The 26,575-nt window shown below is 41.4% G+C and overlaps 1 protein-coding gene, 1 long non-coding RNA gene and 1 pseudogene across 3 annotated transcripts; 2 read left to right on the top strand and 1 right to left on the bottom strand.

The window, feature by feature from the left end:
- The first annotated feature begins 1,082 nt into the window (after window positions 1-1,082).
- On the top strand, window positions 1,083-4,546 carry LOC146548770 (uncharacterized). The gene is made up of 2 exons (XM_085262189.1): window positions 1,083-1,200; window positions 3,908-4,546. The coding sequence occupies exon 2, from the start codon at window positions 3,922-3,924 to the stop codon at window positions 4,309-4,311; it is 390 nt and encodes a 129-aa protein (XP_085118315.1). The 5' UTR covers window positions 1,083-1,200; window positions 3,908-3,921; the 3' UTR covers window positions 4,312-4,546.
- Window positions 4,547-11,737: 7,191 nt separating this feature from the next.
- LOC146548768 (C-type lectin domain family 10 member A-like) lies at window positions 11,738-16,058 on the bottom strand (annotated as a pseudogene). The gene is made up of 7 exons (XR_014890553.1): window positions 15,998-16,058; window positions 15,791-15,871; window positions 13,050-13,163; window positions 12,735-12,821; window positions 12,345-12,496; window positions 12,113-12,237; window positions 11,738-12,029 (listed from the first exon to the last, which is right to left on the bottom strand). The product of XR_014890553.1 is annotated as a C-type lectin domain family 10 member A-like (transcript).
- Window positions 14,407-15,334, top strand: LOC146548769 (uncharacterized). The gene is made up of 2 exons (XR_014890424.1): window positions 14,407-14,480; window positions 15,077-15,334. It is a non-coding gene; the product is annotated as an uncharacterized LOC146548769 (long non-coding RNA).
- Window positions 16,059-26,575: the final 10,517 nt, after the last annotated feature.

The following is a 26,575-nucleotide window of genomic DNA, read 5'->3' as shown; positions in this document are numbered from 1 at the left end:
ACTTTAAAGATTGTCAAAAAATAATATAAAATAGTGCAAATACTGATAACAGTGCAAATGTTTGCAATATAAAAAATAAATGAAAAATGTAAACATCTATGTTTAGTGAACTTTGCAGTGCTGCTCTGAGGTGCAGCTACGACACTGTAGCAAAGTTTACACACTATGTCTACTTGATCCACGTCTGACTCCGCGAACCCATAATGTTTCCACACCACTGAAGTTTTTTTTACCTCTCTTTTCAACCAACGGCAGTCACTCTCCTCTGTGCAATGTATAGTTTTCAGGGTTTTTATCAGTTTTCAGCGTTACTTTGTTATCGTTTTTATCGTTTACTCGGTTTTCCTGGGTCTTTTCACGTGTGTTATGAATAAATCTTTTTTCGGTACCGGTTCTAGTTTTATTTTGTTGTATTTATCTGCAACACCTTAAAGGCCGGTCCATGAAAATATTGTTGGGCAAAAACCGGTCCGTGGCGCAAAAAAGGTTGGGGACCGCTGCTCTTAATTGTTGTGACACGTGTTCGAAATGCAGAGAGGTGCGCTCGATTTGCCACAAGGAGTAGCGCGAGAGTAAAGCACGAGGGAGGGGCTAATAATCAGCTCAGTCATTTTTAATGATCGTTGAAAGCCCAGATCGTAATCGAGATTAAAATTCGATTAATTGAGCAGCCCTAGCTTCTACACTTCCACACAATATATTATGTCTCTTAGTCTTCTCTCCAGGAATATCAAAACTAGACTGGGAAATTATAAGAACACAGCTGAAGCAAATTAACATGACGCCACAGTGGAAACACAACTAGACACAGCAAACATGGAAACAGGAGAACATGATAATAATAAAACCTAATAATCCAAGAACTGAACAGGGACTAAAAGAAATGCAAAAATAGAATAAGACTATAAATAAACCTGAACATAAACCAAAACATCACTAGAATATAAGAAACTCAAAATGCTGGGTCAAAAGGAAGCAGAATTATGACACTTCTGTACTGAAAAAAAATACAAAGAAGTGCTCAAAAATAATGAGAATAAAATGAGAATATAATTTTTTTTCCTGTTAGATTCATATTATATAATGGTGAGAGTGGAGCAGGTTGTGTGGCCATTGTATTGTTGACATAAAGCTGATAAGTCAGCCTCTAAAACGTCCCTAACAGCAGGTAATGTGGTGAGAGACAAGACCAAGCTACAGGTAAGAGTTTAGATTGCTTTTTTTTCTCAAATTAAAAGTGTACATTACAAGGTTTTCATTGTTCTAATCCAATCAGAGTAGCCTGCGCTGTAAAAGAAATTTGTACATCAAAGATAAGATGGATCCAAACTAATAATAATCAGATGAGTTAGATCATGCTGTTACTGTTGTTGCCTATGCTAGATGTTTTATAATGTGAAGACAACAAAAAACGTCGCTTTGAAAAACGTTTTTTAATTTTATTAAATTGTAATGATAGTCAGTGTAATCAGTGCAGGTAAAGACCCCAAATTGGTTAATCTGTAGAATATTATAAAATGAAGATCTCTTTGTCTTCAATTTATCATTTAGATCTATTTAAACCTTTAAATTTGTTTCCCATAATTTTGCTCACACTTCCTGTGTTTTAATAATAATCTGATCACATTGTGTGGTGAATCAACTCTTTTCATTTGTACTATTTCATATGCCTGAGTTCATTTTGTTACTACATTAATTTAAGGAAAATATAAAAGATAATCTGCTGCCTTGTTCTTTTTAAACTCAACATTTTAACAGAAAATATTACGTTTGAGACCCTTGCAACCCTGAACTGGTTAACTGTTTTTTTGTTTGTTTTAGAGCATAGAGATGCTTGTCATCAGTGTTGGTCACATTTATGGAAAAGACCCCATTAATAAAGCATGTGATAACACCAAGGTGAACAGAAACACCGTCCAAACAACACCAGCTGTTAGCAGACTAATCTTTTCACACACATTTCCTTGAAACCTGAGGGCTCAGTGAATGATACTGTGAACTTTTTGGCACTAACAATGATGTCATGTAGATGCACAAAGTATTCCAGCTTTTGTCTTGGAATACTTTGTCCAATACTGTTGTTTTTTCCGTATAGCACACAGAGCTGATGACATGTTACACATGTTCACATGGAAAATTCAGTCTATTTTGACAATGCGTTTTACAGCTGGGGTGGACAAGGTTAATAAGTCTGTCTGGGTCTTTGGTTGATTAATAGGCTGGTGTGAAAAATTGCTGCCACACTGCCCCCTCAGCCTGTGCTTCGAGGTTTCTGGTAGTTAGAATGACTCGGGGGGTGTTGATTCATTTAAACTAACATAATCATTCAGCTGCAACCAGGTGTTTGTAAGGCAGAGTAAATCGATTTGTTGATCAATTATTAAGTCATGTACTAACAGAGACTTGGAGGAGAGAGACCTAATATTTAATAATCCACATTTCACTGTTTTACTCTTTGGTTCAGATGTGGATACTGTATTGTTCTTTCTTTGTGATTGTTTGTTTAAGTTGTTTGTTGCTGGTTTTTAGTTTGTTTTTTTGTGTGTTTGGGAGCTGACACAGTCTCTATGGAGATGGGTTTTTGGGGGGGTAGCAGGAGGAGAGAAGCTGCAGAGAGGCGTGTAAGACTGACACTCTGCTTCCTGGTCCCAACTCTGGATAGTCATATTTTGGGGGGTTTAATAAATTTGTCCATATTTGTAGAAATGAGAGCTGCTCCATCCAAAGTGGGATGGATGCCGTGTCTCCTAACAAGACCAGGTTTCCTCCAGAAGTTTTGCCAAATATCTATGAAGCCCACATCGTTTCTGGGACACCACTCAGACAGCCAGCAATTTAAGGAGAACATGCAGTTAAACATGTCACTCCTGGTCTGATTGGGGAGGGGACCAGAGAAAACTACAGAGTCTGACATTGTTTTGGCAAAGTTGCACACCGATTCAATATTGATTTTAGTGACCTCCGATTGGCGTAACCGGGTGTCATTACTGCCGACGTGAATTATGATTTTACTGAATTTACGTTTACCCTTAGCCAGCAGTTTTAAATTTCCTTCAATGTCGCCTGCTCTGGCTCCTGGAAGACAATTGACTATGGTTGCTGGTGTCTCTAGCTTCACATGTCTGAGAACAGAATCCCCAATTACCAGAGTTTGACCCCTGGCGGGTCTGTCGCCGAGTGGGGAAAAACGGTTAGACACATGAACAGGTTGGTGGTGTACCTGGGGCTTCTGTTTAGGACTATGCTTCCTCCTTACTGTCACCCAGCCGCCTTCTTTCCCCAGCTGCTTGAGGTCTGCCGGGGAACAGCTAGCGGGTCCTACGCTATCTTCGGCTGCACCAGCTACAGGGGCCTGGATAGCTACGGGTGAATGAAGGGTGCGAAGCTGAGTCTCCAATTCAGTAATCCTGGCCTCCAGAGCTGCAAATATGCTACATTTCTTACAAGTATCATTACTGTTAAAGGAGGTCGAGGAGTAACTAAACATCTGACACAATGTGCAGGAGGGACAGGTGAAGTAGCCATGGTGTTAACGAGTCGGCTACGAGCTAAGCTAAGCTAGACACAGTGAGCGAATACTTTGGCTATAAATTAGGTAGTGAGTACACAGAAAGTGTGCTTCGGATGATGCATGTGAAGATTATACTATGAAAAAATAATGTATTTAAAAGTTTTTAATTAAATTGCTAAGCAGATGAGCTTAGCAATTTAAGTTGTGTAGTGAAAAAATCTGTACAGACTCAGGAACACCGTTCACTGCAATATCCACAGAGGATATATATGTAGACAATGCTGAGGATTGCATAAATGTGTTCCATCCAATATAAAATAGATCCTCACAAGGGCTGATTGTGTTGATCCACGTATCCTGGCTAAAATGTAAAGCTCTATTGTTCCTTCTCCACAGCCTCCAGCAAAGCCATGGACTCTCGTGTGCCCCTCGTCCTTTTGCTGCTCATGTGCAGTTCAATCATGGTCAAAGCCCAACTCAAGGTGTATGATCTGCGAGCCAGCAATCTTCCCACCGTTATCCTGTTAACTACAGATGCCTATGTCACGGTGTCCTGTGGTTCTACTTCTCTGGGTAAAACATCTGTTCGCTACAATGACCCGAACCCCTGGTGGAACGAGGAATTCTCCTACTTCTATGCTGAGGAAAATGACACACTGACTCTCGAGGTTTATGACTTGGACTTGGTCTTTGATGATCAGCTGGGAGTCTGCCAAAGGCAACTCAAGGTGGGAACCTATCAGCATGACTGCTTCCTGACCAAAGGCGGGACTCTCCATTATACTTATACTCTTGGTTGAAACAATCAGTAGGCATGCAGAGATTTGTATGACATCTGATGTCCACAGGCAGCCTTCATTTACCACAGCTTAACAATGTAGACTATTATAGTAGATCTGAAATCCATTTTCAGGGTTTTGATCATGCTCACATTAACCAAAAAATCAAACGTCTTAAAGTCTGTAAACTCTTTCTACTAGACTTCAGTACTTGCTGCCTGTTTCACCAATTGAAATAAAGTTTCTTGCAACAAAAGAGCATGACTAAGCAAATGTGTGACTTAATAAGAGAAATTACATTGAGTATACAGTGGCTGACAAACACAGAGTTTTGACGAGAAAAAGTGAGGTATGATAAGATGTGGCTGGACATCAGGTCAGCAATGGTTATTGGATGTCCAGAGAGGAGGAGAGATGGGTGCATAGGAATATTCAGTTTATTTCTTCCTCTGGTTTTTTCAATGTGCAGAAGAAATCATCTGAAGATTCAGTTCTGGCAACCAAGAAAGTAATGTCGCAGATTTCTTTTCTCATGTATTAATCACATATTTCAACTAGGGCTGCTCGATTATGGCAAAAATGATAATCACGATTATTTTCACTGAAATTGAGATCACGATTATTTGACGATATTTATTTAACCCTTTAAGACCTACTATAGAACCAAGTCCACCAGAGCTTATATTATATTTGTTTTGTTTACATATATTTCTACTTGGAGAAATTTAAGAGGTTTATCCCTCAAAACTTTAAATACAATAAAGTTGCAAAAAATAGTTTACAACAACAGGAAATTTATTTTGAGTGTCTTCATAGTTTTATTTTGGAGATACAGCAATTTTTATATACTGCAGGAAAAACAAAAAACAATCCTATGATGCAAATTTGCAAAGAAAACAGCATGTGCATCATTTTACTGTGGGAAGTGTTACGAACAGCTGATAGGAACGGCAAAACGTGTTTCTGGAATATGATGTTTTTGTTCCTGCAAGCGCTTTTTATGCAATTTTTGCAAAGCTATATGTGGAACGAAACCGTGACCGAGGACAAGCTGATGGCATCAGATGTAAGTACAACTCCTCCGGTTTCATATGCAAAACAAATTATTGCGCTAGCTTACACGGTTCAGGTTCTACAGGGATTTAACAATAGTTACGCAAAACGGAGCATGCAGCTCTGACCGGCTTTAAAGGGTTAACAATGACTTTAAAAAAATAATATAAAATAGTGTGCAACACCACTGAAGTTTTTTTTTTTTAAACTCTCTTTTCAACCAACGGCAGTCACTCTCCAAATAACTTCTGCTTAGCTTTCCGAGCTTCCCTCGGGTCCTCTTAATCAGCGGTCTCCAACCTTTTTTGCGCCACGGACCGGTTTATGCCCGACAATATTTTCACGGACCGGCCTTTAAGGTGTCGCGGATAAATGAGGGAGGGGCTAATAATCGGCTCAGTCATTTTTAATGATCGTTGAAAGCCCAGATCGTAATCGTGATTAAAATTCGATTAATTGAGCAGCCCTAATTTCAACCATATCACTTTAGTATAGTAAGAGCACTCCTGTCACCAGTTTGTATGCATGTGGAATGTGATCATAAGTGGGGCCCAAGTTTTATTGCACCTCCACAGCAGACTCATTTTCCTCTTGAGGGCTCTGGACATCCTGTTGCAGATGCTGGGATGGTTGGTCGGAGCTTTTCTTAGACTGAACAGTTAAGGATCTGCTAATAGTTGATCTGCTGTGGAATGTTCTTTGCTTAAGAGTGTCTGTGTCTGCGTATATAAGATGTAAGGGCGGTGGCCACAATTCAGAGATGGTCCTGGTGTGGTTTAATAAACACATTGCAATGTGTTTATTAAACCCACTTCAAATAAAGCTCACTGGATGTGTTGCAGGTTATTGTTAAATTTTCCACAACAATTACCAGGAAAATAATCACATTGTGGACCCACTAATTGGAGTTATGATACACAACGATACACAAAATTCACGGTTCGGTTCGATACTTTGGTGTCACGGTTCGATATTTTTTTCGATACAAAAAAAAATGTTCATGCCTTTTTAATTTGTCATTTATTAAAATTATAAATATATATATTTTAACTCAAAAGTACAGTTTTTAAATTTAATGTTGCTGAAACAAAAAAGTAATAAAAAAATATATTGTGGTGGACCACTAGAGGGCTCCACTCACACCCAGTGTATAGGAAGTGTGTTCCTGTGTTTTGTGGCGCGATATGCGCAGTTGATGTTGGAGACGAATAAAGGAGTGAGAACTGAGAGCTGTGTCGTTGATGCTTACCTCCACATTGGTGACCCCTGACTCAACCGACCCCGCGAAACTGTCCGTCGCTCGGGAAGAGTTTGCAGCCATGGAGCGCCTTGGCATTGTACAGCGTTCGAACAGTGCATGGGCCTCTCCGCTTCACATGGTGCCCAAATCGGACGGTCGGTGGCGGCCATGCGGAGATTTCCGCCGTTTAAATAATGCCACGGAGAATGACCGTTACCCCATCCCCCACATTCAGGATTTTTCTGCCAATCTCGCCGGAACGTCGATTTTTTCTAAAATTGACTTGGTGCGGGGGTATCACCAGGTTCCCGTGCGCCCCGAAGACGTTCCTAATACCGCTGTCATTACCCCCTTCGGCTTGTTCGAGTTTTTGCGCATGCCGTTTGGCCTGAAAGGTGCCGCCCAGACCTTTCAGCGGCTGATGGACTCCGTTTTGCGTGGGCTGCCGTTCGTTTTTGTTTATCTGGACGATATATTGGTGGCCAGCTGCTCAGCGAGCCAGCACGAGTCCCATCTGCGCCAGGTTTTCCAGCGTTTGGCAGCGCACGGCCTGATCATCAACCCTTCCAAGTGCCAGTTTGGGTTGCCTGTTCTGGATTTCCTCGGGCACCGCATTTCCGCTGAAGGTGTGGTTCCGTTGCCCGACAGAGTACAGGCCGTTTTGGCTTTCCCGCGTCCCACGTCGGTTAAAGCGTTGCAGGAGTTCTTGGGGATGATAAATTTTTACAACCGCTTTCTCCCCAGAGCTGCCCACCTGCTACAGCCACTCTATGCTGCCTTAAAAGGTAAAACAGCCAAAGATCCGGTTGACTGGCTGCCTGAACGCGTCCGTGCGTTTTCCGCAGCCAAGTCTGCGCTGGCTGACGCCGCCCTGCTGGCCCACCCGCTTCCGTCGGCGGAGATCGCGTTGACCACCGACGCCTCGGACGTGGCAGTGGGCGGAGTGTTGGAACAGCGGGTTTCAGGTCTCTGGCAACCGCTCGCCTTTTTCAGTCGTACGCTCCGGGATGCTGAACGCAAGTACAGTGTTTTTGACAGGGAGTTGCTGGCCCTGCACCTCGCGACACGGCATTTTCATTTTTTCCTCGAGGGTCGCAACTTTACTGCGTACGTTGACCACAAACCTTTGACGTTTGCGATGTCCAAGGTCTCTGACCCATGGAGCGCACACCAGCAGCGCCAGTTGGCGGCCATTTCTGAGTTTACCACAGACATTCAGCATGTGGCTGGTAAGTCCAATCACGTCGCTGACTGTCTCTCACGTGTGTTGGTTTCTCCGGTGTATGTCGACATCGACTACGCTGCCATGGCCGCCGAGCAACGTGCTGACCCGGACGTCCTTGCCCTTCAGTCAACAAAAACGGGCCTCGTGCTGGAGGACACCCCGGTGTGGGACGGCAGTCCGCACCTTCTTTGCGACGTTTCCACCGGCCGCCCCCGCCCGGTGGTTCCCCTTTCGTGGCGTCGTCATGTTTTTGACTCGGTGCATGCCCTCTCTCATCCCGGCGTCCGGGCCTCGGTCAAGCTGGTCAGCGCCAGGTTTGTTTGGCCGGGCCTTCGCAAGACGGTGAAAGAATGGGCGGCAGTTTGTATCCCATGCCAACGCTCGAAAATCCACCGGCACACACAGGCACCCCTCGAACCTTTCCGTGTCCCGGGAGGGGGGGCCATGTGTGGTGGACCACTAGAGGGCTCCACTCACACCCAGTGTATAGGAAGTGTGTTCCTGTGTTTTGTGGCGCGATATGCGCAGTTGATGTTGGAGACGAATAAAGGAGGAGTGAGAACTGAGAGCTGTGTCGTTGATGCTTACCTCCACAATATATATATATATATATCTCAGGGCTCGCAAAATTTCAAAATCTTTGGTAGCCCAAAATAAATTTAAGTAGCCCAAATAAAAAAGAGAGCAATTTTTTGATTGATGTTTTGTTTCCTGTTTTGTTTCCGTTACAATATTATACATTAAAGTATAATATTGTAACGGAAACAAAACTAAATCAAAAAATTGTTGAAACACAAATTACAACATTGTACAAAAATTACAATCATCAACTCAAATACTTGGTTCTAATTGAACAGAAATTTCTATGAACTTGTAAGAACTGTGTAGGACATGAATCAGTCTGTGTCAGATCCTGAATTTGAAATTTCCACTGAAGTCACGAGTAAGAGGCAAGTGGAACCAAGATCGAGGCCATTTGCTTTTTGAAGTTTGCAAAGACTGCTAAATTTTGCAAGTGGTAGTTCACTCTTTGCAACATAGTATGCTGTTTTAAACTGATTTTCAGGTTTATTTTTAGTATGTTATTTGCAATTGGTGTTTGTTCTGGGAGAGATATTGCAGACTGAGCAATAATGCATTTCTTGCATTTCTCATGGGTTCTAATGGGGGCCTTTCTTAAAATTACTGGTCCCAGTAACAAAGGTGCTTGTCGACTCAGAAATCGAGGAAAAACCAACAACACATTCGGCAGAACATTATGTTATTTACACGGGTGCACATAAGTGGTCCGCATGTGTGCATTCGCTGTCAAAATAAAAGACATGCACCACATAAGAAGTTGCAACGCACGTTTGCGTCCATATAAAAAGCACTGTTTTTGTCCGCTAGAGTGGAATTTTCACGGCACATTCTGCACCACATCTCTGTGCGTTCATCATTTGTTTGAAGCCAGCTCACCTCCTGCAACCACTTTTCCGAGAATACGTGCTTCTTTTGTGGTTCAGACTCCTTCTGACATTTCTTTGGAGCTAGAGGAACACCAAAGTAATTGCTTAAAGGAGCTTGCTTCTTCGACATCTTTAAGAGTTCTAAACAAATGTCTCTCCTCCTCCAGAAAATCTTATGTGCGCAAACACGCGTTGCAACTTCTTATCTTGTGTGCGTTTTTTATTTTGACAGCGAATGCGCACCTGCGGACCACTTATGTGCACCCCTGGTTATATAGCTTGTCGTATCGCAGCCACAGAAATTATTTTGTCCATGAAACCATAAAGCTGCACTTTCTTTTTGCCTTATAGTCTGATTTGTCATAACTTTTCCGTTTTGTGGTAAGCTTTTCTTTGGCTGTCACTTCTTCACCCTGACCTGTCTTATTTGGCTCAGCAGAACTAAAATATATATCCTGCTGCTTTTACACACGCACTCACATAACGCTCAGCGATTCTCTGCGCGATCAACCTCTCACATGTTTAAGCTGCGGGAGATTTCACTTGTCATGTTTGCATAGTAAGCTAAAGATTAATAAGACGATGTCAGAGGAATTGGTGCACAAATTATCGTCACTCACCAATCAGTGCTGTCGCTCTCTATACACAGTTCGCGCGATTGCAAAGTGAAAGCAAAAAACAAGCGCAAATTCAAACGCGATTTCAATATGTCACATATTGACAGTGGCTCACCGATGCCAATGACATAATTACCCAGCTACATTTCCGAAAGAATGCAAAAGCATTGACATATTTTTCCTTCCTACGATAGGCCGACGGGCAGGGCAGAGATAGATTTTGGTAGCCAGACCGGAAAATTTTGCGAGTCCTGTATCTGATTGAGGAATCACTCATCTTTGGAAAAGAGAGTTTATTACAGAGAAATGTCTCTTTCCAAAATAAAAGCTATACTATACGCTTCTTCTGGGCTATACTCTGAGCAGCATATTAAACATATCAGGTCCCCATAAGGAGAATCATGTGCTAACGGCTGTCTAAATGACTCGGGTAAAGTTTGTAGCATGCGTGCTTGTTGTTTTTGTCTGCTTCCACTTGTCTTTGCACTAGGATGGTGTCGGTGTAAATGTGCAGTCATATTCGTTGTGTTCCCACTAGTGCTGTCAGCGTAAATCTCGTTGAGGTGACGTTAACGCCACAACACGGCAAATCTCCGTTAACGAGCTACCGCGGATCGCCCCGTGCATGGGGCTGGACGGCCAACACGTTAACGAGCTAACTGCGCTAACACACTAGTTCCCACCCATGTAATTGAGCATTGCGTGGCACATCCAACATGCTGTCCATGATGCGATTACCATCAGGGTCATACTTCACATGAAAACCAAAATAGTTCCAAACGCCAGATCTGAATGAGGGTGGGGGAGGTTCAATTTGCCATGTTGCAAGGAGAGCTCAACTTCTGTCTTGCTAGCTTGCCCTGCGCTCAGTGAATCTGTGTTCGACTACTCCGCCTAGGCTGCACTGTCAAGCGCAGATCCACTGAGCGCTCAACACACACCGCATCGTCAGAAGGAAAGTTGATAAAATAAATTAAAAATTTTGTATTGTTCGATACATATGCGTACTGAACCGAAAGCACTGTATCGAAGGTTCAATATCGATACGAGTATCGTTGCACCCCTAGTATATACTTAATATCTAAATCTTATTTCCTTACAACATACACGAAACATTTAACCATTTAAGAGCCCTTCTAAACTGCAGTTTATTCACTCTGAGCTTCTTGAAGTAAGAAAATGTGAAATGTTTGCATTTCATGCACCATTTTGCGTTTTCCATAATTCCACAACAATGTGGAATTACAATGTGGAAACCACACATCCTAATGCTTGCATCAATCCCAGCACAACACAGTCCAGCATTCTGTTTATGGTGTGTACATTTAACTTTATTCATAATCAGAAATACTTAATTAAGAAATAGTTAATTTGTGGCATTTTAGTACACATGTGAATTCACACTTACATTACTGTTTTACACATTTACCCAGAGCAAGACTACCCCAGAGGAGAAACATGTGTAGAAAACTGTTAACAGTCATATATTCATATTTCTCAGTTACAGCCTATAAGCAGCTGTAGCCTCTTAAGATCAAACTGTGTCACACTGTTTATCTGATAAAATGATGCTAAAATAACACATTGTAATTTCAGTTCCTCATTCAGCTCTGCCTTGATGAGACTCAAATGAAGTGTCAAACTAATCAGTTAAAATATCAAACACTGTAATGTTTAGTTACTCTTTATTCACACTGACATCTATTACTTGCTCCATTTTAACACAACATTCCTTATTTCAGGGGTATGTAAAAAGTTTTGGGATGTTATAATTCCTTCAAGTTGCGCAGGTGCTCCCACATTTCTTGTATATAATAATCAGTTCAAAAAGGAAAAATATCAGATGCAAAATATTACTCAAATTTTATTTTAATATGTTGATTTTATTCTGTTTTTCAGACAACTTAAAAATAAACTGCATCACTCCACTCTGGTGTTTAATAGACTGAACTGAATTTCAGTCCTTTTTAAACTTTCCCCTTACTCCTGCTTTCTTACAAATACGTCTGTGAGGCTTTGAGCAAAATGCATCAAACCACCACTCCAGACTACCAGCTTCACCTTTATCTCCCATCCTCACACAGTCCTCTCCATCAGGATGTTCTCCATGTGTCCCGTGCCAATTGTCTGGCTCCTTCATCCTCCAAAACGCCAAACTAAGATATGAAGAACAGACAGAACTGGTTCAGTGAAAGTTTAATACAGGAAATTAACAAATATATTTTCACAACAATCAAACCTTTGATTCAGTTGTGACCCATCCACCCACAACCATCTGCCCTCTACTGCTGAGTCTGTCAGTCCGATCCAGAACTTGTCCTCAGCTTCAGTCATTACATCTCTCAGTCTTCTGTTCAGGAAAGTCTGATCAGTAAAAGAAGATTAAAATTACCTTGTTATAATTTCTGTGATGAGAAGGTGAAATATAAAGATGTGCTAAAACATGTGAGAACGTGAAAAGTGTTTCATACCTGCTCCTCCCTGCTGTCTATCTTAACCAGGTCTCCTCCTTTAGCTCTACACTCATCTCTGCTCTGTTTCCAGGATGATTTACTGATGGAGAAGTAATAGCACTTTCCTCCATGTTGCTCCCAGCCTTCTTCACATTTATAACATGCTTGATCTTTGAAGAGATTACAGCAACGACTTCAGTCAGGTGGAAGAAATCACTATTCATGTTTGTGTGATTTGGAGGCAGCAGGAGGCCAACCTTTTTAAACAATGTGTACACTATAGAGGGCGAGTCAATCAGCAGTCCAAAAGTTTAATCCAGCGTTGCAACGTTGGAGTCTCTAATGCTTACATCCAAGCTCCTTCAACTACAATGGCCTAGATCACTGAGAACATTCACATACGTTTACCTGAGACATTTGTGTTTCCACTTTCATTTCTGTTTTGGAGATCATCTTGTTTTTTGAACATTTGCTTCAATCTTATGTTGTCAAACACTGATTAAAAAAGAAAAATACAAATTATTCTGTGTCATTTTTGTTTTTGTTTTTTTACTTAAGACAGATTCTCTTTTTGAATTCTTTCAAAATGTTCACAATTTTACAAAAACAGCTCTTAAAAAGTAAAAAGAAAAGTTGGAAAAAAACCCACATTATAAAGGCTAGTTATAAATTATACACCATGTGTATTTACTAGTAAGAAGAACTAGCATCGCATCCACTCACCAGTAACAACAAGACCAATGACGGCAGCAGCCAGTAGACCACTGACAACCAGCAAGGCCAATCTCTCTGTGGTGACCTTTGACCTTTTGCTCAACACATCTTGTTGGTACCCCTCTGAAAAGTTAGCAGAGAAAGAAATGTTATAGAGATGTGGAAAAAGTTAATAAATGTATAGTTTATACAAACCACACATATAAAATAATCATACTGATTTAAGACAACGATGACCTTTCAGCATGTTTGAAAAATTATAAGTAAACATCAGCTACTATAAGGAGAAAAAGAACAGTGACCACAGTGGTTTGGCACTTTAAAAAGAAGTCACCCGCTGACACATTAGTGAACAGCAAAAATGTTCCTCAAATGACTGTTTGAGGCTTGTTTCAAAAGAAAGCCATTCCCCATGTTTACAGCCTTGTTCAAATGTCAGTGCAAAATAGATTAAACTGTGAAATCTGATTATTAAAGAAAGTCTCTAGGTTCAGTAAAAAAATGTAAGCAAGTGTGAAGCAGATATGATCAACATTTTTTAAAATGCAAAATAAATTGCAGACATGGGCACACAGAGACACCCACCCACACGCTAAGCGAGATCTCACTCCTCAGAGCAATTTCCTCTTCTTTTCTTTTTTTAAATGTCGACTTCTCTTTCACACTTGCTAATTAGAAACAAGTATGAACTATATGAATAGAAATTCACCACTACATATGTTGTATGACTTTACTGTACTGCATTATCTTTGTTCAGTTGTCTGATGCATGTAGTTTAACATTTATCACCATTTATCATATCTCACATTTTACTTTTCTTAATTTCAGTTCTAGTTATTTATTTATTTAGAGCCACATTTCATGATTGTGTCTGAACACAGTCCGTCCTCAAGGTTTTGATGAAAGTAGAAAGAATTTGATGTCTTAGTGTTAGTGGTGAAAAAGATTTTTATTTATTTTTCAAAGAGTGATTGACCAATATTTTTCTGAGATATTGTATTTTGACAGGTGAAAAACATTTTGACTGGGTTTCTTTTTTCGGTAAAGTCACACTACTTCACTCTATTAATTAACTCTGATTGAAAGCACACAGCAAATTCAAAATTGTTAAATGTTTTGGTGTTAATAGTCTTCTTGCAAAAGTAGAGTTAATTTTACTCTAAGTAGAGTCACATTCTTTTAATGTAACTCTGAGGTGTAAAATGATAGTAGTTAAAATCGAGTGTTAAAAATGAGTGTTTCTCTGTCAAATCTGGAGGTGTTACAATGGAAACATTACGGTAACTCTTGACCTCTTAACTCTGAACTCCTACAGGAGCTATGACACCAACAGAGTAAATTCACAGACTCCGCTCACAGCACCATAGGCTCCAATCGAAGCTGAAGTGAAGCCGTTTCAGAACCTTTTGCTCTACATATTTGAGTTGTTTGCCATGCTTGGTAAGTCATTTTTTCAAAGATTGTTTCAATTATTTCTATTAGCTTTTACTTCTGTGGCTCTTTGGAGTTGAGACAAAGCTGTGTGAAAGGCATTAGCCATGTTGCTCGGTGATAGCATAATATTCTGTTTTAGCTAGCTGAAAGGTATTGTTTGCGGGCAAATACCACAGCCTTGAAAAAAGCTTGCATGTGAATTTTCAGTCAAACTTTTGGTCTAATATACACCTAAAACAATGTCTAGAATGTGAAATGTTGGTATAATGGTGCTACTTGAAGCCTGAAAACGATCGCCCATAAAAAAAAACAAAACGAGCAAACAGCAGTAGCAGATGTCCTGACTGGATTCTACGTTAGCATAGATCCCTCCAGAGTTTTGTGCACACGGTTTAGGTAAAAATGAAAAAGGTTGAGGTTTTACATTTAGTTCAGTATTAACTGTTGCCTGTGTCTTTGTCTTTTGGGAAAATACTTTACACAAGTAATGGCTCAAAGAGGATTCCTTTTTCTTTCTTTTTTTTTTACTGTGCTGCAATTGATTACTGGGTTATTTGTGCCATTAATTAGTGTCAACTAATTTTTATTCGATCTCCGCACAGGATATGCTTGTGAAGATGGAATATGGGGGACAGCAGAAGTACGTTGAAGTTTCACAAAGGGATGAATGAAGGACATGCATATTGTATTGAAGAAATAAATGTTGAGAATGCTGTTATTTGCATTTACCAGCTCACCTATGTCAGACCTTTTGATAAACACAATTCTAATGAAAGTGAGAACATGTATACTGTTACATCTTTCAGAAAATGTTTTGAAATTGTGGTGCACAGTTCAGAATAAATGTTTTTCAAAAAACATTGCGTCTTTTTAGTAAATGTTTATTTCCAAAAGAAATTTCTAGAAGTTCAGAACAGTAAAATTCCCGCTTTTTAGAATTAATTAGAAGATAACTCTTACATAGTTAAACTAAAATACTCTTTGAGAGTTAATATATAAACTCTTAACACCAAGTGTTAAATTATCAACTCCAGACAGATTTGGTGTTTAACACTAAATCAGAGTTAACGTACCAACTCTCCAAAAAGAGTTAAATTAACACTCTCTGGTCTGGACCCATATAGACACTTTAATAGTGTTGAAATCAAATCCGACAGTGTTAATTTGGACATGCTGGATTTGCTGTGCAATACTGCAAAACACACACACACACACACACACACACACACACAGTCTGCAATCTGCATATGCGTATTATATAACACAAGATATAACTATGCAATCAAGAAAATCTATCATTACTGCTCCATACTTACCAAGTGACTCTGTTGTGGACTGCTGAGTCTTTGAGATTGTTACTTCAGAGTAAGTGGTGTCAGGCAACGAGGAAATGACAACTGTAACAAAAATATGAAACCAGATTTCTGCTCAAAGTGATGAAGCCTGGTGATTAAATGCAGGCAAAAAAAAAAAGAAAAATAACAATTTTTAGGAGATTTTCTCCAATGATGAGATAAACTCACCATTAGCTTTCTTCTCTCTTGTAAACTTCACATCAGAGTATAGCACTCCAGCTTCAGACATTTTACTGTTGTGTGACTTTCAGTGAGTCTGAAAGAAACTTTTCACAAGATTCAAAATAGAAAGCATTTCCTGTCAAACAGAAAGAAGAGGAGGGCTTTAAAAACCTCCTGCCACAAAATGATTTCCGGTCTCTTAAATTCACAAACAGACATAATCCAAAATGAATTCCTATGACAAGAAATTTTCACATTGTCCAGTGTTGGTCTCGTGTCACAGACGTTTCAGGCTGACTCTGTCTAATGGAAACAGAAAGAGTCCTGTCCACCACCTTGATCTTGGGCTCAGCTTTCATTACTAACAAAATGGTCTGACACACTGGTATCTTGACACAATCTCCCACTGATCCATTCAGCCACAAAAATCCAGCATATTTGTTTGTCGTTTAATAATGACTCAGGGTTCGTGAATATCATCGAGCATCATTTACTTCGAAACAAAGCAACCATTACACGTTAGTCATCACATTCCAGGGGGCGGGTCCCTTTTCTCTTGCCCCGTCTCACTGCGTGCATGCGCAGCATACTAATACGGAACAGGTATATTAAAGCAGCATTAATGAACAACATTGGTCAGATGTTCTACATCCCCTCTCTTTAGCTTATGGCTGTATAAACTGCTAACAACACCTTTAGCAATAACACATTAACAACATGTCCATATCATAACATTCTAGCCTAAACATTAACGAATTACTTCACACCTTGAACTGTGTCATTGGTAAGGACACGGTGAGCATTTAACTTTGCTGACATCACATCACGTGTACTGTCCACTTTTTTTTTTCTTTCGTGTTACAGTCCATCTCTTATGCCTTAGTGTTCATACTTGGGGTTTGGTTTGCAGACTCTCCCATATCATGTGATGTAAGCATCACGTGCCGGGCGACAGGGGGACTGGACTGGGGCTTGTGTGAAGTGTTGCGTGTGGCTATGTGTTTGTTCGTCGGTGTGTGTCACGGGTTCTTGGATGTGCTGTGGGGAGTCAGTGGTTGGTGGTTGGGCTGCGGTGTAATCATCACGGGAATCTCCGTGTGGTGGTGGCGGTTCAGAGACTGGGAGGATATGTCTGCGGTTTCGCCTGTACTCTCCAGCTCCTGACTGGACGATGTACGATCTGGGCTCTTTGCAGGCTTCCTTGATGGTTCCTAAGGAGTCATGTCCTTGACGCGTTTGCATCCGCACAACCTCACCTGGCATGAGGGGGCAGAGGGGTCTGCTGGACTTGTCATAGTATCTCTTTTGTGCCTGGCGCTTGTGAAGTAGGTTTGTTTTAACTGTTTTGTTGCTTTTGGGGCTGGGAACGAGCAGACGTCTACACACGGGTAGGGTCGTGCGCGTCTGTCTTGACATCAGCCTTTCAGCTGGGGAACCTAGTGTGTTGTCACGTGGCACGTTGCGGAGATTGAGTAGGTTAAGGAAGACATCCGTTCCATCTCTCTTTGATCTTTCCATCAATTGCTTTGCACTGCGAACCGCACGTTCAGCCAATCCATTGGCCTGCAGGTATTCTGGGCTACTTGTCACATGAACAAAGTCCCATGCTGAAGCAAAGTCTGCAAAGCGTTGGCTGGTGAACTGAGTGCCGTTGTCTGATATTACTTTGTGCGGGCTGCCATGGACAGAAAAGTGTCTTTTGAGCTTTGTGATGACAGTGTTGGCGGTTAGGTCTGGAAGCAGGTCTACTTCGACCCAACCTGAGTAAGAGTCGACTACAACCAGGTGATGTTGACCGTTCCACTCGAAGATGTCGGTGGCGACGGTTGACCAGGGTAGGTCCGGCACTGGATGTAGCTTTAACGGCTCTTTCTGTTGATGTGGCCTTGTGCTGTTGCACACTGGACACGCAGCTGTTTCTTGCTCAATATCTGCTGTCATTGTGGGCCAAAACACAATGCCACGGGCCCTGCGTTTGGTAGCTTCCATGCCTGGGTGCCCTCTGTGGAGGATGACGATATAATCTTTTTGCAAAGATTTGGGAATCACTGTTTTCAGCCCTTTCATGACAATGCCATCTTCCAGAGTGAGTTCGTCTCGATATGGGTGGTATTGACGAAGTTCTGTGGGCAGCTGAGTTTGTCTGCAAGGCCATCCTCTCATTATGACAGTGCTCAGTTTCTGTAGCTCTGGATCTGAGGCAGTGTGTTCCTTTAGCTGCATCAGCCTGTAAGAAGAGATTTGCTGGATCGACATGATCTCGTAGTCAGCTGTTTCATCACTGTTCTGATCCGTCGAGGGTGTGGGAGCACGGGATAAAGTGTCGGCGAGGTACATCTGCGAGCCTTTTTTGTACACTATCTGAAAGTTGTACTTTTGTAGCCTAAGCATCATGCGTTGCAGTCTGGCTGGAGCTGAATGTATTGGCTTGTTCAAGATAGTGACTAATGGCTGATGATCAGTTTCAATTTGGATTTGTTTCCCATAGATGTAATCATTAAACTTGGAACAACCAAATACGACTGCAAGAAGCTCCTTCTCAATCTGTGCATAGCGCGTTTCTGTCTGTGTCAGAGTACGAGATGAGTAGGCAATCGGGGCGCCTTCTTGGAGGCATGCAGCCCCGAGTCCATACTGCGATGCGTCACACGTTAGCGTGACGGGTTTCTTTACGTCGTAGTATCTGAGGGTAGGAGGACTGGTCAGGCTTCGTTTTAAAGCATCGAATGCATCTTGATGCTGCTTGAGCCAACACCACTGTACGTCTTTGCACGTTAGCTCCCGAAGTGGGGCTGAAAGCTCGCTGAAATTAGGAATGAACTTTCCTAGGTAATTATGTCGACAATGATAGCACAGGGGTATCCAGCAAAGATCTGCTCCATTGCACGCTGGAACACCTCACTGGCTGAGTTTATTCCATATGGCATTCTTAGAAAGCGGAATCTGCCAAACGGTGAGCTGAAAGTTGTGAGCATGGATGATTGGTGGTCAAGTGTTATCTGCCAAAAGGAGCATTTCGCATCCAAGACGGAAAAGACTTTGGAGTTAGGCATTTGGGCGGCTATCTCCTCTATAGTACGCATAGGATGATGTGGGCGTTTTAGTGCTTTATTCAAGTCTCTTGGATCGATGCAGAGTCTGATCTCATCTGAATTTTTCTTGTGGGTCGCCACCATGGACGACACCCATTCTGTTGGCTCTGTGACAGGGGTGATCACACCCAACTCGACCATACGGGTTAATTCTGCTCTAACCTAGCATTGGAACCGGTATTTTGCGTGCTGGCTTTATTACTGGTGTGACTTCTGGGTCTATTTTCATGGAATAGGTAACCGGAAGTTTACCTTCGAAGAGGTCTGAATACTCTGAGAAGATCTGTTCTGAAAAGGTGCTTTCCACTTCCTTAGTCACGTGGTGGACTTCTTTGTTTAGTGTGATTAATTGTAAGTGAAGTGAGTCTGGTAAGCCAAGTAGGGGTTGTACGTCTCGTTTCACTATGAAGAACTGCAGAGGGTAGTCCTTGCCTGCAGAGTGGCATGAGAGTGTTGCTGTGCCAGCTGTTTGGATTTCCTCTCCCCCATATGCCACCAGTTTAGTGTTTCGTGATGGCATGAGTTTTTCATCATGTCTCAGTTGTTCAAAAAGGTTAGCTGGCATGACATTACATTTGGCGCCAGTGTCCACTTTGAGCTCTAAGGGTTTTCCATTAATATGCACCGTGGTGAAAATGTCATTTTTGTATGGAAACCGGGGATTTATAGTGTCTATGTCAATTCCATTCACATAGAACATTTCTTCATCGCTGCCGTGCGCCTGCATTTCAATGTGGTTTACGGGTCTCTTTTTGAATTGCCGTGTTTGTGATGACTTGCAGCATTTCTGGAAATGATTCCATTTTTGGCACTTATGGCATTGCTGGCCATATGCTGGGCATTTGTCCCTTTTTGCCTCGTGGCTGCCCCCGCAGTTGTTACAGTTTGTGATTGCGTGAGCGAGCCTATGTTCTGGATGCGTTGCACGCCGTACATTGCCTGTCTTTGTCTTGACTTTGTGTGGATGTTTTTTCTTTATTGTGTGATGCAAAGTGTCGACCTTTGCTGCCATTTGCTTTGGAGCCGCTAGAGCTTTCGTATGTCGATCTGTCTGCTCGAATATCTGGCACATTTCAATTGCTTTGCTCAAAGTTAAGTCGCTGTCGCGCAGCAATTGCTTTCTCATGCTGTCGCTGTTTATGCCACAAACGAGTCTCTCTGATGAGCTCGTCTTTAAGCTGGCCAAATTTACAACTGCCTGCCTTACTTTTTAAGTCACTCACATAAGACTCAATTGTTTCATCTGGCCGTTGGTTTCTGGTGTTAAACTTGTGCCTTTCCATTGTTATGTTTGTTTGGGGATTACAGAGTTCACGAAATTTGCGCTTTAGACATTCCGGGTCTTCTCTCGATTCTGCTTCGGTCACCAGTCGTCTGTGTTCTCCTTCCCCCGCGTGCGCAGCGGGTGTATAAACGAATGCGCGCTCCCGCTCGATGGCTTCAGAGCCGGCTAGGTTTAGCAGGATGAACGCTCTGGTCCGAGCATCCTTATCGGAATGAGCAGCGGCTATAAATATGTCATATTCCTGCTCAAAATACGCCACTTCTCGGCGATGTTTCCACAAAACATCAATGGGTCTGGTCTACGGAATCCGTCCGACATGGTCGTTGACGTTTAATAGTCTCTTGCTACGATAGCCTAGCAACGCTAGCTGGTTACTTGCTTGCTTCGTCCGTAAAGTGTTGGGAAAACTTTAGTCTTACCACTCCGTCAGCAGTGCTGGAGTAGATGACCGAACCACAACTTCTGACACCATGTTTGTCGTTTAATAATGACTCAGGGTTCGTGAATATCATCGAGCATCATTTACTTCGAAACAAAGCAACCATTACACGTTAGTCATCACATTCCAGGGGGCGGGTCCCTTTTCTCTTGCCCCGTCTCACTGCGTGCATGCGCAGCATACTAATACGGAACAGGTATATTAAAGCAGCATTAATGAACGACATTGGTCAGATGTTCTACAATATTCAAGTGCAGAAAGTGGACACAACAACATAAATAACTCTACAACATGAAGCTGCCAGACACAGAAATTAAAACCAACCAGACAGGAAGCACAAGACTTGTTGCATCCGATAACAAATTAAAAAAAACACACACACACACACACATAGTTAGCAACAGTTCCTCAGTTTGTTCTGCTGTTGACCTTTGCCTTAAATGCTTGAAACTTTCAAAGCTAATTGAGTTCTCTCTTTTTTTCTATAGTCAAATGATATCATTGGTTTTAGTTTTACGTTATTTTAAGTTATAACACTGGCATGTACACAGAGCTTTTCTAATCTTACAAACCACTCAGTCTACTTACACTACAAATAAGAATGCAGGCAGTTTAGAGTAATAGAATAACCTAAAATGCAGATCTGTGGACCGTTCGTGACGCCATGTTAAAACTGTCTCTCCATTGTAAGAACTGCAGTCCTGTAAACATTAACTTTTTATAAATCATTTGACAACCAGCAGAAAGTTTTTGTAGTATTTAGAGCCATAGTGAGATATTTCTTTAAACAATGTATTTTTATTAAGAGTTTTTTCTTCATACATATAAACAGAAAGAGAAGAAAAGGGTTACATATGATCTGTACATTTGGGGTAGTTAGCCCAACACTTCCCACTTAGCAAAATTGGTATGGCCTAGATCTGGCCCACACAATGTGCTTACACAAGGCCCACATACCGCAAAGATTGACAGCCCTTTGGTGGCCCAGATCTGGTTTGCCAGATGTGGCCCCACACATGGGCCAGCACAAGGCCACTTGCAGACACACTGGTGGTTCTGTGTTGGCCCATGTGTGGACTACCTCTGGCAAACCTAATCTTGGCCACCAAAGGGCCGTCATTCTTTGCGGTATGTGGGCCATGTGTAAGTTGTGTGCAGCCACGGACCAGTTGTAGACACACTGTTCTGTGCTGCCCAGATGTAAGCCTATTGTGTACTTTAATCAAGCCATGTCATAACAATATGTGCCAGAACATGCAAAAGTAACATGATGAAACTCAATGAATGGACTGACTCTTATATAGCACTTTTCTAGTCTCCCAGATTACTCAAAGTGCTCTGTACAACATGCCACATTCACACACTTTCTCTAAACTGAAAGAGACTGGGACAAGAGACAAGACCAGCACATGTGGATCAGTGAGGCTTCAGCAGTTTTGCATCTGTCACAAACAATATGGAGAGAATTTAGGATAGATACAAGTTAATCTGGATTTTGAGAAATGGGTTCTTTGCACCACTGCAAACTGGATTAAACCAGGGCGGGCACATAATGATGTTGTGTTTACGTGTTTGAATATGGAGGCACATGTTTCGTCAGAGATTGTCATGTCTAAATCTTCTACTACAGTGTCTTGAGTTTTGATGAAGAGGTATGTGTCAAGTTTCATAGTAAGATATTTCTTTAAAACAGATGGGCATGCTGCCCTCTTCTGGTGTAAGTACAATTTTATTTATATAGCACATTTCTAGATAAAAGATCTCAAACTGCTTCCCAAAGTATAAAACAAAAACAGAAGTTAATAAAATGCAATTCTAAAAAGATGTGTTTTTAGTTGTTTTTTAAAAGTGACCACTGAGTCTGCAGATCTTGAATTCCGAGGAAGAGAGTTCCACAGTCTGGCGGCCACAGTGGCAAAAGCTCTACCACCCTTGGTTTTCAGCCTTGTATGCTGAATAACAAGTAGGCCCTGTTCACAAGGCCTCAGGGACCTACTAGGGACATAGGGCTGTAAAAGTTAAATGATGTACGCTTGTGCTTGTCCTTGAAGAGCTTTAAATGTCAGAACCAGTACCTTAAAATGGACTCTAAATTCAACGGGGAGCCAGTGCAGCTGTATAAGCAACAGTGTCACATTGGACTACTTAGATGTTTTTGTCAGAAGCCTTGCAGCAGCATTTTGGACAACCTGCAGACGCTCCAGGGAGTTTTTGTTTAGACATGTAAACAGTGAATTACAGTAGTCCAATCGTGATGAAATGAATGCATGAATAACAATCTCCAGTTCAGTATGAGATACTATAGGGCTCAATTTAGAGACGTTTCTTAAATGATAGAAGCAGGAAAGAACCAGAGATTTGACGTGAACATCCAGAGTAAGAGCAGAATCAAAGGTTACCCCGAGGTTCCCGATAGACGATTTCACAAATGTTGAAAGAGGACCAAGTGTCACGGTCCGCTGTGACGGACCGAGTGGAGAATGCGTGTAATGGACCCAGGTGCATACACAAGTGAGCAGACGGGAGTGAGCTTTAACAGAAAGCGAGCCTTTAATATGGCTGAAAACAAGGTGTACAAATACAGCAGGGATAACGTGGCTAAACAGAAACCTAAACTGGGAACAAACGATGGTGAGGCTATGGCTTGGAAGACAACAGACCAGGCATGGAAACACGGAGGGTGGGAACACAGACGACGCGACACAGACTGTAAGAAACACAGAGACTAAATACACATGAGGGATGATCAGGGGAAGTGGCCACACATGGGAACGCAGCTGACACACATGAACTTAACGACAGGACAGGAGGAGTGAAACTGAATACACTGACAGTGAATGCAGGCCTTCAAAGTAAAACAGGAAACATGAGACACGAACCGGGGAGACGTAGTACAGGGGGAGGTGACAATACTGACAGCATGAACTTGACAGTACAAGACGCACAGACATAAACACACGAAGGGCAAGGGAGACGTAATGCAAGGGTGATATATACAAATGGCTGGACTACCTTAATGAACCTAAACAATCAATAAACATCAAAATAGACTAAACACAAAACACCGGGTCGCACGACCCAGGACCATGACACCAAGAGCATTTATTATGTTAGGTACATGTCTGTCCGGAGCACATACAAGGACTTCAGTCTTTTCTTCATTAAGTTGGAGGAAGTTGTCAGCGATCCAGCCTTTGATGGATTCTAAGCACACATTTAGAATCTGCAGCTTAGAAACATCTTCAGGTTCAAAAGAAATATATAACTGGATGTCATCTGCGTAGCAGTAGTAGCAAATGTCCTCAAAGGGCTCAAAACATGCTGGAGAGGAAGTAGATATATTAAAAACAATAAGGGCCCCAGCACAGAACCTTGTGGCACACCATAAGACAGGGATGTGTACTTAGAGACCGCGACAGAAAAATATTGTTCATAGAGATACTATGAAGCAGAGTTGCAGTCTTACACGCCTCTCTGCAGCTTCTCTCTTCCTGCTACCCCCCCAAAAACCCATCTCCATAGAGACTGTGCCAGCTCCCAAACAGACAAAAACAAACTAAAAACCAGCAACAAACAACTTAAACATAAACAATTACAAAGAAAGAACAATAAAGTATCCACATCTGAACCAAAGAGTAAAACAGTGAAATGTGGATTATTAAATATTAGGTGATCAATTGATCAACAAATCGATTCACTCTGCCTTACAGAAACCTGGTTGCAGCAGGATGATTATTGTGGGTGATTTTAACATCCATGTAGATTCTAAAAATGACAGCCTCAACATGGCATTTAATCTGTTATTAGACTCAACTGGTTTCTCTCAAAATGTAAAAGAACCCACCCACCACTTTAATCACACTCTAGATCTTGTTTTAACATATGGCATAGAAACTGAACATTTAACAGTGTTTCCTGAAAACCCTCTCCTGTCTGATCATTTCCTGATAACATTTACAATAATTGATTACACAGCAGTGGAGAGTAGACTTTATCAAAGTAGATGTCTTTCTGAAAGCGCTGTAACTAAGTTTAAGAATATAATCCACCCACTGTTATCATCTTCAATGCCCTGTACCAACATAGAGCAGAGCAGCTATCTGAACGCTACCCCAACAGAGGTCAATTATCTTGTTAATAATTTCACCTCCTCACTACGTATGACTCTGGATACTGTAGCTCCTGTGAAAACTAAGGTCTCTAATCAGAAGTACCTGACTCCGTGGTATAATTCTCAAACACGTACCCTAAAGCAGATGACTCGTAAGCTGGAGAGGAAATGGCGTGTCACAAATTTAGAGGATCATCATTTAGCCTGGAGAAATAGTTTGCTGCTTTATAAGAAAGCCCTCCACAAAGCCAGAACATCTCACTATTCGTCACTGATTGAAGAAAATAAGAACAACCCTCAGTTTCTCTTCAGCTCTGACTGTTTTGGAGTGTAATTTGTTTCATAGTTAGATGCCTGACTGACAACTGTATAAAACGAAAACTACACACAATATTCGAAGCACATTGCGCACACTATGGGAATTTACGACTGTGCGTAAATTCCCCCTAATTTTGGTATGATCCGAGCTTGGGCACTAGGCGACTAAGCGAGGGGGCGGGGGGAGCTACTGCCTGCGAGTGTGCTGTTGGAAATGTGCAGCCAGGGAGACAGAGGAGAGCTTCAGTTTGACCAGGAAGCAAATCATCCGTACTGGACAAATAATGTAAATACGACGGTTTATCACAAAAGATTGATATCAAACTGATCACTTGACCCATATTACGTTACTTGCTCTTTGAGTGAATCAACAAATGGCGAAATGAAAAGCCGAACAACAACAATACTGTTTTTTAGAGAGTCTTAGCTTAGGCCTACATGTGTGTTTATTTCATATTTTCAGTTATTACCCTCCACGGCTAAATAAAGCCCTCTAAATCGGTTTCAGGTATGTACTGATGAACACAACAATGGACATAAGGGGCTTCTTTCAAGAAAAAACTCAGGTAGATGTTATTTTATATATTATGCTTTGTATGTTTAGTATATTTCTATGCAAAACAAGAGCATTTTCAGCACACAGCAGTATATTCACAGTTGAAACCAGATATTTACATACACTTTTTTTTTTACTGTTACTGTTAAACATCAATTTAGAGTAAACTTGTTTTGTTTTAAGATAAATAAATATTGAAATATCATTTGAATTAGTTAAATGTCAGAATAACGAGAGAAAGAGCTGTCTATTTTAATCACTTTCATCAAATTTAGGAGTACATCTACAATAAGTTTATTGTTAATTAATAAGAAACTCCAGACGATTCCATTCTGAGCTTAAGAAGCTTCTGATAGGTTAGTAGAGTCCATGTGAGTAAATTGGTGGCACACCTGTGGATGCATATAAGGCAAAACACAGAGCCTGTTTCTTTGACATGGGAAAATCAAGAGATGTCAACCAAAACACCAGGAAAAGAATTGTGGAGCTCCATAAGTGTGGCTCAATTGTGAATACAATTTGGGTAATACAGACAATTTCTCTCTTTACTCTTAATTTTAACAATTTCTTAAAATATTTATTAATGTAAAAAAAATAAACAGTCTGATGTGATGTTACAATTAAAAAAGTGTTTGTGTTTTTATCTGAAGAGTGTGTAAATATCTGGTTTCAACTGTATATTTGATGATGTTGGTGTTTGGCTTGATTGTCAGCACAAAGAGGGTAAGAGAGGAGCAGAGAGGGAACAAGAGCAGGTGAGACATGTCAGACATTCTCTGAATA

Source organism: Mchenga conophoros, linkage group LG22, assembly GCF_057382185.1.
Source record: "Mchenga conophoros isolate Kocher_MC1m ecotype Shallow Benthic linkage group LG22, M_conophoros_male_GT1.1, whole genome shotgun sequence".
Taxonomy (NCBI): Eukaryota; Metazoa; Chordata; class Actinopteri; order Cichliformes; family Cichlidae; genus Mchenga; species Mchenga conophoros.
This window is presented reverse-complemented; position numbering and strand designations above follow the sequence as displayed.

Bases quoted from the DNA above. Each gene is read 5' to 3' on its own strand.
- LOC146548770 (XM_085262189.1), top strand. From the start codon at position 3,922: ATGGACTCTCGTGTGCCCCTCGTCCTTTTGCTGCTCATGTGCAGTTCA.